This window comes from Diorhabda sublineata, chromosome 1 (assembly GCF_026230105.1).
Source record: "Diorhabda sublineata isolate icDioSubl1.1 chromosome 1, icDioSubl1.1, whole genome shotgun sequence".
In the NCBI taxonomy this organism is placed as follows: Eukaryota; Metazoa; Arthropoda; class Insecta; order Coleoptera; family Chrysomelidae; genus Diorhabda; species Diorhabda sublineata.
This window is the reverse complement of record NC_079474.1, coordinates 45184698-45197482: the sequence shown is the minus strand read 5'-3', so window position 1 is coordinate 45197482 and position 12785 is coordinate 45184698. Positions and strand designations below refer to the sequence as shown.

Here is a 12785-nt window from a genome sequence, read left to right as displayed (position 1 = left end):
AATGTTATTTTTCGATGGTTTACTTGCACAACTTCTGTGATATATTCGGCATTATTAGAATTTCATTTACTAAATCATCTGGGAGGGATAAAACCGTATGTTGTACGTCACAGGGATACGAGAAGGTATCCAAAAGTAACCGGAGTAGCATTGCTATGAATGAAGCTTTTGTAGTACTGATTTCTGCCGCTAGTGCCTGCCTAGCGCTCAGTGCTACGCGGGCCGTTGACCTGCCACTTCTGTTCGTAACTATTGTCCGTTTTTGCTAGTGCTGTTTTCTACTTGGTAAAAACGCTGCTGAAACTGTTTTATTGCTAAAAACTGCTTACAAAGATTATGCTATGGGGAAAACTCAACTGTATGAGTGGTTTCCTCGATTTAAAAATGGCGACATGTCGATTGATGACAAACCTCGCTCTGGACGTCCATCGACTGCCCGAATCGATGAAAATGTTGAAAGAATTCGAGAACTTGTGCACACAGGCCGTCGACAGACAATTGATCAACTTTCTGATATCAGTGGAATATCTTGGAGCTCAGTTCAGCAAGCAGGTGACTGGCTCTTCCGCCATGACAACGGACCTGCACACTCAGCCATCACTGTCAGCCTTCTTTTGGTTAAAAATAACATGGTTCCGCTGCCAACGCATCTTACTCGCTTTATCTGGCTCCGTGCGACTTTTCCTTATTTCCACGCATGAAAAGGGGTATGAAAGTGAACGAGACAGAAGCTTGCAGCCATCTCTAAAAATGAGTTCAAATAATGTTTCGAACAGTGGAAGCACCGCTGGGACAAATTTTGGTGGCTATGTACAAAAACTAGCTGAAAATGAAAACAATAAATATATTATTGAACTTATTTTCTAGATGTTCCTAATATGCAGAGTGTTTCGAAATTCATGAAACTAAATTCAAGAGGTGATTACTCGGATGAAATTAACATGGATCTTTGTTATGACAAAATTTCCTCATCCCTCCCATTCCCGAGATATAATAAATATTGAAAAAATACCGGTAGATAGTTTTTGCGACTACATGAAAATTACACAATTTCAAGTTTCTAGTTTTACCTATCTTAATTTCATACGAGTAATCACCTCCTGAATTGAGAAGCACCCTGTATATTAATTTCTTTTTTTTTGCTATTTCTATTGTGAAAACGTCAAATCTGTGCCACTACTAGAGCTTACATGAAATTACGTGAATCTATGTCGAAGATGCTTTTCCATTCTATTCTTGGATCGACTTTAACAGAAGCTACCAAAGAAACTTAAAGAGAATTATAGATCAAAAAGGAAATATTGGGTCTATAAAAATTTGTTTTTATATTTTTGTTGAGTGTCCTCTTAACAAACAATCATATCACCAAGTAATGAGGTCTATAATATAATTATAAAAACATTTCACTCGTTAATTAAATATTTACAGATAATAAAATAAATAATTATAGACTTGTGCCAGTTCATTGTTTGAACTGGCACTTTGATGGTTCGAAATCTGAAAACAAGATTTCATCTACTATTTTTTGAATTATTGACAGACAGTTCCAGTTGAAGCATATAATGTTCAAGTGTCTTTGGAATTGCGGTTGAAGTAAGAAGCGTGAGTATTATTATTATTATTATTATTATTATTTTAGAAATTTAAATATATCTAACAACATGTTTGACATACTGAATGACCGATTTCCATCGCATAGCCGATACTAATAAAGCTACAATAATAAAATTCAGACTATAAGCTTCTTTTACCACGGAATCTCCCAATTTCAAGAACGTTTGTAAATTTACACTGTTAGCGGGGTTGATTTTAAAACTATAAGTGTTGTGGCTACAAATTAAAAAATACTTAACATTCATAACAGTATTTTGAGAATATCACCCCAAAGTGTGTGGAGTGTGAGTGGAAAGGGGATGAAGTTGTGTATGAAAATTCCTCAAATATCATTAAATAAATCATTCAATTTATTCCTTACAATATTCTAAGGGACAAATGGCTTTCTATATCCTTTAAGATAACCGTTAATTGGTTATCAAATTCTTATTCGAGAATTCGCGTTCTTCTACATTTAGAGTAGCCAACAGTCTCCAAAAATATCTCTCTTGAAATCTGTCCAGAAAAAACTTTTTTATAAACTTACAAATACCTCTTAGTAATTTTTATGTTATTAACTCTGAGGATTATACAGATATACTGCACAATTAAAGCCGTGGACAACAGCTATTACTTATTTAGTTATAAAAACGTTAGTTTGAAATTAGTATGGTAAGTGGAGTGAGCTTGACACTCAATCTATTTCTTAGTACCTCCCTTTACTAGCAATCTTCTTCTTCCTTCGTGTATGATAGGTTTAAAACCTGTTTCTTCTTCAGTTTCAGCCTCCTGGATCCAGATTGTCACACCATCTCTTTCTCGGTCGACCAATACTTCTTCTGCTAATGTAACTATTCCATTCTTGTTTTCGTTTCAGTACCCAGTCAATAACATTTTCTGAGTACTTTAATTTCCGTTGTCTCTAATAGTTTCTTTGTCTTAGTTGTATCGGGTATTGTCTCTGCTGTGAATGTCAGTATAGGTCTAATTGTTGTTTTATATATTCTGCTTTTTGTTTCTTTTGTAAGATGTTTCTTTTTCCAAATAGTCCTGTGAGGCATCCTGCTTCTTTATTTCTTTTGACGACCTGCTGTCGCACCTCATTCTCGACATCTCCATAGCTCGTTATGTCTATTCCTAAATATCTAAATTTTAGTACTGTTGTATTACATGACCATCAATTTCTATTTTGGAGCGTATAGATCCCTTAGACGTTGTCATGTATTTTGTTTTCTCAGCTGAAATTATCATATTGTACTGTTTATCTACTGTGTTGAAGGTGTATTCTAGTCTTGGATTCAGCGAACAGTACGGCATCCTCCGCATAGCAAAGTATTTTAAGTTGTTTGTTACCCATCTGGTACCTTTTGCCTTGTCGTACTTTTTTTATAACTTATAACTGATAAATAAAAGGGGGCGAATAGATGTTCTCGATGGTCTGAACTATATTTATCGAGCACAAGCAATCAAATTATCGCAATATTAAATCCATAACTGGAAGCATTTTTGTAAGAATTCTTTCAAAATGAGTTTCTTTTGCTTTGTCCTGGCCTTCGAATTGTCCAGGAGAGACAAAATTGAAACCTTTTCGTCCAAAAATTCGCGAATCAAATGCGACTTAAGGCACGACGGGTTGCCATGACAAAGAAAACAGGATTTTTGTCTAATGTTTATATATATAAAGATAACGTTCGTTTCTTGCACAAAAAAAATACTTTTTGACAGTAAACCACGGAGGTTGTTCTGTATTTCTTAATAGTTACACAAATGAGTTTACACGATGTTAAGTACCTTCATTCCATTGATTAGCCTTTAGCTTGGCATAAGATATCAAAGTTTTCTCCCCAGTGAATATGCGAGAAAGATAATCATCTCTATCTTCAACGTCAGTAAGAATTTGTTGCTTAGAAAGAATTTTAGGATCGGAAGATTCGCGGAAATTCCATTGCAAGTAGACTAATTATAAATTCAGGGTTTTTCTAAACCTTTTTTTTAATTGCACGAACTAGTTTATCAGTAACCAAAATCGTTCTTCATTGTGCTTTTGATTACATTCTTCATTGATCTGTTCGACTCATCTTCTAATCATTAAATCACTCATAGTGTTTTATCTGGAAATCTCGATAAATTTCACTCGTTTTAACTTTCGGCGGCATTTTCAATAAAAGCAGATATTATTAAGGAGCACTACAAAGAACACATCGGTAGAATCGATCTGATTGAGTAAGAGAAACTGCCACGCATGCTGAAAACTGCGATCGTAGTGGTGCTGCTATAGGAATGAAAACGAAACTTACATTGTGGATATACTATGTATAAAAAATTGTGAGAGGATGTGTAAGTGGCACCAGCTATCATCTGCTGTTAGGTGTGTACCAAACAGCGGATTAGAAACTCTGGTGGTCCTGATCAGACCCAAGTAGGTCGAAGTCGGTCGATACATTATCCATCTCTCCTACCAATTCTAATCGGTAAAGAAGTTAATCGGTATCACATTCTCATATATATCGTGTATAATTAGAGAAGTTGATATTTCTTTCGTCGTCGCGTCAAAATTTATTAAATTTGTTGTGTGAAACATTTTATTTCAGTCTACTATAATCTATATCCTCCAAGTAAATAAAAATTTGAATAAACATTAACTTACGTTGCATATCTTTAACTTTCAAAGGTAATTCGATTATCTTCTTTGTTATTGATGGAAGATTAAGAGCTTGATGAGATTATTTGACAAATGTTATATTTAACTATTTGTTGTGTCTCATAAATCTGAACATTAAACTCATAATAATAAATAAGTATCCAAATAATAAATATTTATATTTATTTGTCTTATCGTTAATTCCCTTTCTGTTAATTCCAGCGTTAAACTAATACGAGTTAGTATACAAATAACTTTAGACTGCCAAGCGTAATTTTTCAAATATGGTGTTAAAACTTTTTCAAATATTTGATACTGACGAAAAAGTACCAGAGAATGAAAGTACTAGGTGAGTATGACCAATATTTAATAAGCGAATAAATAGTTTGTTGATATTCGTTAGATGCTTAAGAATTGTCATACTTTTTCTGCAGTTGACAAACTTTTAGTATACAATGCGCTTCATATGTAATGGTTATTTTGTCAATTTCTTCCGTTATCCTAACTTTCAAATCAGCAATTTGTCTGGTTCATTAAAATATACTTTATGAATAATCAGGTACTTTCGTGAATGTTTTGTTAAACAATTATGATTGGTTGTGGTGATAAAACAAGAACTCGAAAGGAGGAAATTTTTAATAATAAACACCCTGGTCAACACATTTCGCAGTCTACAGTTAGCAAAATTGCAAAAAAGTTCCGTGAAACTGGACATGTAGAAAATATTGAAAAACTAGGTAGAAATTTTCAATTTACTGAGATATTGAGGAAAATCCTCGAGAGCTTGCCGGCGACAATGATGTAAGTAGATCATCTATTTTTAAGTTTCCCATGAAGAAAATACCACCCCTAAAATGTTCAGTGGGCTCAGGAGTTAAATGAAGATGATCCTGATGGAAGGCAAGAATTCTGTGAAATGATAATGGGCAGAATTAACGCAGCTTTGCAGTTTATAAACAAAATAGTATTTTCTGATGAAACGACGTTTCATTTAAACAGAACGGTGAACAAACAGAACTGTAGGTTATTGGCCCTTATGTCTTTGAGGGCACAGTTAATAGTGAGGTTTATCTAGATTTTTTGATTAACTTCTTAGTGCTTACATTACAAAGACTTTTTCTTTATGTTAATCATCCACATGAGATAGATCGATCTATTTACTACCATCAAGACGAGCTCCACCGCATTTTGCACGTACATCTAGAAGCGAGGTTTTTGGATGAATTGGAAGACGTGGAACGATCGAATAGCCGGCTAGATCCCCCGATTTGACTCCTCTCAATCATTTATTATGGGGTTATTTATACTCTAAAGTATATTTCACTGAACCAGACAATATTGCTGATTTGAAAGTTAGGATAACGGAAGAAATTAACAAAATAACCTCTGAGGGTGAGGTCATATTAAATGTACGAGAATTTCAAAATCGTCTTGGTTATTTTCAAGAAGTGACTGGTGGTCATTTCGAACATTCAATGTGATTGTAATGTACATTGAAAAATTTATTTTAAATATTGTAAGGCATTATTATCTTTATTCTACGTAAAGTTTTGTGATAGAGACATCAAAATTTTACATCTCAAAAATTAATTTTCTCAGTTATAATTGTACCAAATTTGGAAAAATTGTGTATTGTTGAATAGAAGGCTGAAATCCCTTTCTAATAAGGTGCCACACAACCTCCTTTTTTTTTAAATTTTCGAAGGGGTGCTTATAATTCAGAGGGAGTGCTGGAGGGGGATATTCTATTCTGTAAATTGTCAATTTGAAAATAGAAATCGCCCGATTCAGATTTTTTCAAACAGTACATAATAACGCTAAAATTGAATTTATTCCATACATATGGACCGCATTGTAGATCTCGAACAGGGAAGGAAAATAAAAGTTTGAGGTGGGAAGATTCTGGATATTATTATCATTATCATTTTTGTTTCAGCTCGAATCACAGTCCTCCAATATGGTTGTTTTGGAAGGCAAAAAGATATATCGTAACCTTGATGGTTTTCTTGGGACTTATTAATACTTATCTTTTAAGAGTTAATCTGAGTGTAGCTATAGTTGCAATGACTCAATATTATAATGTTACTTTACCAAACGGAACTATTGAGCAAGTAATTATTTCGTTGGTAGATTTTTTATCGAATTTATTTTTTATTATATTTAGGTTAGAGATTTTGATTGGGATAGTAAAGTTCAAGGATATCTTTTAAGCTCTTTCTTTTACGGATACGTCTTTACTCAACTAATTGGAGCATACTTAGGAATTAAGTATGGTGGACGAATAGTAATTGCTACTGGAATCGGATTAGCATCAATTTTAACTTTACTCACGCCAGTTGTAGCTCAAGTTAATGTTTATTTATTTATAATAGTCAGAATTTTGGAAGGATTATTTGAGGTAAGCACTCAGATTTGATTATTCATTAATATGGTTGTGCTAAAACACCTCACAAAAATTACCGCATCACTCATTATTTTTTCAATATTTTAAATGTGTTGTCTGTTTTTCGAATTTTATTATTATTAGGAATTAAAACACCAATAGATATGTCTTTAGCAACATTTATTTTATATCAGTTTAATCTACAGAGGATAAAAAGTTTGATTTAACAAAACATCGAAAATATATTATTGTACAAAACATCTATACAAAAAAATGAACGGTGCTTAAACTAAAACCAGCCAATTAATTTCTAATAGCGTGTGTTGCCGCCCCTAGCTCTAATTACAGCTTCCATTCGTCTTGGAAGGTTCTGGACGTATCTTTGCGGCATGTTTTCCCAGAAGTTAAAAAGAACATTTTGAAGATCATCTAGTGTTCTTATTGGTGACGGATGTTGCTGAACTTGCCATCCTGGATGGTCCCAGACATGCTCTATTGGGTTAAGGTACGGGATACGTGGAGGCCAATTCAGGGTGGGTATCTCGACCTCTTCTAAATACTGCCGAACCACTCTAGCAGCGAGCATTATCGTGCATTAGCACATAGTTGTCATCGATATGAGGTATATAGGGTACTACATGGGGTTCTAGGATATTGGTTATGTACCTGTCAGCATTTAGTCTTCCATAATTCACTGGTACTAACTCCGTAACTCGTATACTTGCTTCTGTCAGCCTATTTCGAATTGTTTGTAGGCTTATTCGGACATTACGAGCAGCCAAAAGATCTGTTTGCAGCCTTCGAGCGGTGGTATGCCTAATTCTTAACGCCGTTAATCTCAAATAACGATCATCTACTACCATTCGTCACATGTCTTGTTAAACGTTGAGGGACACCCATTATTAACAAAATGGATTTAAATTTTCACTATACAATAACACAATTGGCTTAAAAAGTTCTCGATCTCAATGCATTCTCTAGGACAGAAATTATTTACTCGAGCTTCCAAAAAAATTTGTAAGAAATTGTGATATTTTTTTGCTCATAATAAGAAATCATAAATATATATTAAGTTGATACATATATAGATTGTCCCAAAAAACTAAAATTAAGTATTAAAAATATCCTAAAATACCAGTGATGCGATAATTTTTGTGGTCTGTATATTTACATTATATCTGAATTGCGATTTAAGGGTTTTATAGTTCCAAGTACTTTAATTTTGTGGAGAAATTGGGTGCCACCATTAGAAAGATGTCGCTTATTAACCATATCCATTTCTGGAACATACCTGGGAACAGTAATTTGTCTACCTATGTCTTCGGCACTAGCTTCTAAATTTGGTTGGGAGAGTATTTTCTATGTAACTGGTAAGATCATACAGTAAATATTTTTTTAAGTTCTTATTTAAGAGATTTTTTGGTAGTTCGCTGGTTCTGGTTTGGTTTATTTATCTATGTCTGCCGATGAATCTATTTGACTATGGTTTAGTCATTAATTCGGAAGGCAACACATCAATAAATTGGCCAAATTCTATAAGCGTACCTAATATGAGAATGCGAAGTAATTTTTCATTGTTAATATCTTATTTTTTAGTGCCAAAATGCTATTTTGACATTTCCAAACTTAACCTAGTTTCAAGCGTTCTATGTGCTATGTACTATGTACTAATAAAATATACGAGACTAAATATAGTTATTATTCCTCTTATTTCTATAGAATACTTGTTCAAAAAATTTCGAAAAAAATTACCTGGGGTTTTAAGGTGTTTATTACGTTAACGTTTCTAAACGACAATGAATTCCAAAAAACTGTATTTGAATATGAAAATTTGCCTGCTCTGCATTGAAAAAAATGACTGCATGGAAAACGACGTAGAAGTTTTTCTAGTTGACTTCTGGTGTCATGGAACATTTTAGGGCCTCCAAAATTCATAGCATACAGATTGCACTTTTTTGCACAATCTTTAGCAAAGATATTGCCTTCCAATGATGCCATTGATATGACGATCAGAGCTTATCACCAAGATATACGATCAAACAGAAGTGATTACACAACGAACAATGAGGAGAAGGCAAAAAAGATAAGAATTACGAAACACTAAATTGAAAATACCATCCTGAACTGTTGACTATAGAAGTGTATCTGCTCTGCCGGTGTCCTGCCTTGTCGGAGTAACTACGTTAAATTTCGATAGACAATACAAAAAATAGAAAAAGGGGAAAAATCAACTTAACTAACTTTCCAAATTGTGTAAAACAAAGAGAAACACAATGGGTCTCAGGCCTAGGAATTAACCACGACCAATCTACGTCGAGATTTCTGGTACCAAACTAACATAACCTAGATAATTTTACAAATTTTCAGCACTGCACCTCACGTAACAAATTGCATATTCAGCACCGCTGTTGAAGAACTGTGTATGATTATTGAACCATTCTATTTTAGGAGCGTCTGGTTGTTTATGGTGTTTATTTTGGCTACTATTAGTAGTCGACTCGCCTTCAGACGATAAAACAATATCTAAAGAAGAATTACATTATATCACGTCTTCTCTTCAAGAATCACGGATGGAAAATAATACAAAAGTTCCGATTTGGTCAATTTTAACATCAGTTCCAGCGTGGGGTCTACATATAGCTGTGTCTTGCGAGCTTTGGGGATTCTACACACTTTTAACCCAAATACCGAAGTTTATGAAATGTAAGTGATCAAATTTTTTATTATATATTGACATAATTCTACAGGCTCATCAATTATTTTTAGATATCTTAAAATTTGATTTGAGCTCATCAGGACTGGTATCGGCATTACCTTATTTATCTGTGACAGTAATGGTGCAATTAGCTGGCCGTTTATCAGATTACATACAAGCTAAAAATAAATTTTCAAACGGTTTTATTAGAAAATCATTCGTAGCCTTCGGTTTTGGTATTCAATTTTTATTCATTATAATATCTATTTACTGGTTATCACCAGTTACTACCACTTTATGTCTCACGGTAGCGGTGGGCTTTGGAGGATTTTCCATGGCAGGATTTTCGTGAGTATTATTTTTAGTAGAAAACATTGAATTATGATACTCCACTAAATTTGATTGAAAAATATCAATAATTCCATTTATTTATAAATTTTTTCTCATATTACAAATCTCATAATAATGGGTTTAAAAAATAAAAAATGACCTCAAATGTATTGACCTCAATTAAAGCAAACCTCGTCATTTGATAATAATCGATGGTTATTGACGTCGATTCACGTGAATTATTGTCATTTGAGGTCATTTGTGCAAAGGAATGACATTTTGGTTTATTTAATTAAGTTTTTTTTAGTATAGCCTAAAATTTCTTTCGTTTCGGCACACACAGCTATACAGGAATTAAATGCTAGAAATCCCAGCTCGCTAGTAATAGCGTATTTTTTTATAAAAAAACACACGCAAATAATTACAATGTCAATGTATTGGTATGAAATTAAAATTTGTATACACCACGGTTACTAATAGATATTTACCCTTCGGCGACTACGAGGGTCCGTACTTACGAAGCTTAAGCTTAAGGCCCTCGGCTTTGTAAGACTGTTGCCCTCAGGGTATAAATATCAACTCAATATCCTTCATATATAAACTATTATGATATTTTTTAGTGTTAACAGTTTGGATCTAAGCCCACAATTCGCTGGTATTATCGTTGGATTATCGAATACTATTGCGACACTTCCTGGAATAGTTAGTCCCATACTAACAGGATACATTGTAACTGATGAGGTGAGCATGGATAATACTCTTCAATTATATGTGAAAAATTCGTCACAATTAATTTCTTTTTCATTATAATATATTATAGAAGAATTCGATAATGTTTTTGTTTCAGAAAAACGTAGATCAATGGAGAATTGTCTTCTGCATAGCTGGTTGCGTTTATTTATTCGGTGCCATACTTTATTGTTTAATCGGTTCAGGAGAATTGCAGCCATGGGATCAATCAAAGGAATCACCAGAGCGTGAATGAAATACAGTTGACTGAATTATAAAAATCTGTATAAGTGATTTGTGAATTTATAAATAGTGAACAATGGAAAGTTGAAATTATTTTTTAAAAAAACGAATTAATAAATGATTTGAGTCGATTTAGTTTTATTTTCTTATAAAATCCCACATCCTTAAACAATTCAAATTGAGATATATAAGTACTACTAGCTGACCCGGCAAACGTTGTTCTGCCATATAAATTATATCTACGAAACATTTTTCTAGTTCAATAAAAATAACTAACTTACTATAAGTGTATAGGGATGTATTATAATCAAAACCGTTGTATAGACAATGGAAGTATGATTTATCACATCAAAAATAATTATTCATATTTTTACTATCAATTGGGCGAGAATATGCCACTTATAGTTGTCCAATAACCACTTTGAAATGAGCCTAATATTTTACATCATTCTATGTCGAAGAAATAAATCTGATGTAAATGCTCGAAGAACTTGTTGGCATTGTTGGTCAATTTCTTTACGTCTGTTTACTATGAATCTACGCGTTTCTTTTTGTTTTAATCGTCTCTGTTGATCTTGTACATATAATATGTAAATAAATCAAATTAAAATACTTATTTGTGAGAAACAGTGACTCAATATTGAATTCGTTTGCTTATTAGTTGACTTATCTTTCACAATAATAGAGCACGTATATTTATTAAACACGTACAGGTTTCTGTTTTGATTTAAAACCATTTGCTTACGTATTTATTTATATGAGAGTAAAAACTGTCTTTTCAGTTATTAATAGATAATTATTGCACTGGAACTTAATGATAAATTTACGGTAAGAGTGAAATAAACATGAGTGCTGCACAGAAAAATTAAAATTATACGTATAACAGTCACTGCTACGATAGATACAAAAAAGAAATTGAAATTAAAAATAAGAATTTATCGTACTATAATTATTATATTCTATTGTCATCTTGCAATCCTAATGCGGATCTGTGGATACAATAAAAAATAAACGAGATGGAAAAGTAGGGGTTGATCATAGAAGGGTAAAAAATTGAGTTTATAATTGACAAATAAAAAATAGGTGTGGATCGTAGTAAAAATTTTATCTAAAAAATTTATGGTTGGACTACCCTTAAGATTTAGGGGGATGAAAAATAGATGGTCGAATCACAGACCTACCCGATATGCATACAAAACACCACAACACGAGAATTTTATATATTAGATAATCAACGAGGAAGATTTATTGAAGCTTAAGAATTTCGGGTTTTTTATAGGTTATGCTGTTTAATTTAAGACTTCCCGGAAATTATGATCGACTTGTTAGGAAACTGAATTAAGTAATCGGGACGCTATTGCCATAAGATTAGTTCCTCACTTCCACACTTCCCGAAAGCTTGTAGTTTTAGTTCAATAAAGAGTTCTCATTTTCCAAAATTTGCTACAAGCTCCAATATATTGGTCTTTGGTTCTAACTAGTCAGCAATAGAACTAGATTCTCGTGTTGACACGTTGAACCCTTTATTTGATCCGTCTCTATGAGGAGGACTGATTTCCCTTGACCAAATCCTATAGTACACTCCTAATTCGTAAACACCGTTTTTCTTTATGACCTCAAATTTCTCTCAAAATTTGTCGTGACAATCAAGTTATACCCAAATCCCTTCGACTCAAACATCACACCAAATCATCATCAATCTCTCATATCCTCAACAAAGACAGTTTCTCTCTTCTTAGAAATTTCCTACATACCACTCGAAAAAATCCTCAATCTTCGGCTTCTCAATATTTTTCATCACATCCACTCCTTCCATCTTCATCCATTGATATGGGACACTTTCGATCGTTTATCAACCAGAAAGCCCAGCATATATGTGACAAAAGGACCCAAACCCAAAAGGACAAACTATCCAAAATCATTTTGCTCCAAAAACTATTGATATGGACACAGTTGTCCTCAACTATTCCGACACCCATATCCCTCAACTGCTGCTGGTGAGTACTCAATACTAATATGTTAGTGCAAGGTTCACACACTTGAGAAAGACTTACGGTGATGTTAAAAGGTTCAAGACAAGATCGTTTATTATTTTGAAGTTGATATGGGAAGATTTGGGGTATGGGATATGGGAAGATTTTCCTTAATTTGTTCATTGAATTTTGATTCTT

The 12785-nt window shown here is 33.3% G+C and overlaps 1 protein-coding gene across 3 annotated transcripts; it reads left to right on the top strand.

Moving 5' to 3' along the window:
* The first annotated feature begins 1499 nt into the window (after positions 1 to 1499).
* On the top strand, positions 1500 to 10745 carry LOC130448154 (sialin-like). Of its 3 annotated transcripts, none has more exons than XM_056785413.1 (9): positions 1500 to 1602; positions 4457 to 4583; positions 6171 to 6345; positions 6399 to 6632; positions 7813 to 7987; positions 9066 to 9320; positions 9384 to 9660; positions 10263 to 10383; positions 10490 to 10745. In XM_056785413.1, the coding sequence occupies exons 2-9, from the start codon at positions 4519 to 4521 to the stop codon at positions 10625 to 10627; spliced, it is 1440 nt and encodes a 479-aa protein (XP_056641391.1). In that variant the 5' UTR covers positions 1500 to 1602; positions 4457 to 4518; the 3' UTR covers positions 10628 to 10745. The 3 variants fall into 3 exon arrangements, with proteins under 3 accessions (XP_056641391.1, XP_056641383.1, XP_056641374.1); XM_056785405.1 differs by lacking the exon at positions 1500 to 1602 and adding an exon at positions 4163 to 4264 and having other exon boundaries at positions 10490 to 10739; XM_056785396.1 differs by lacking the exon at positions 1500 to 1602 and having other exon boundaries at positions 4446 to 4583.
* Positions 10746 to 12785: the final 2040 nt, after the last annotated feature.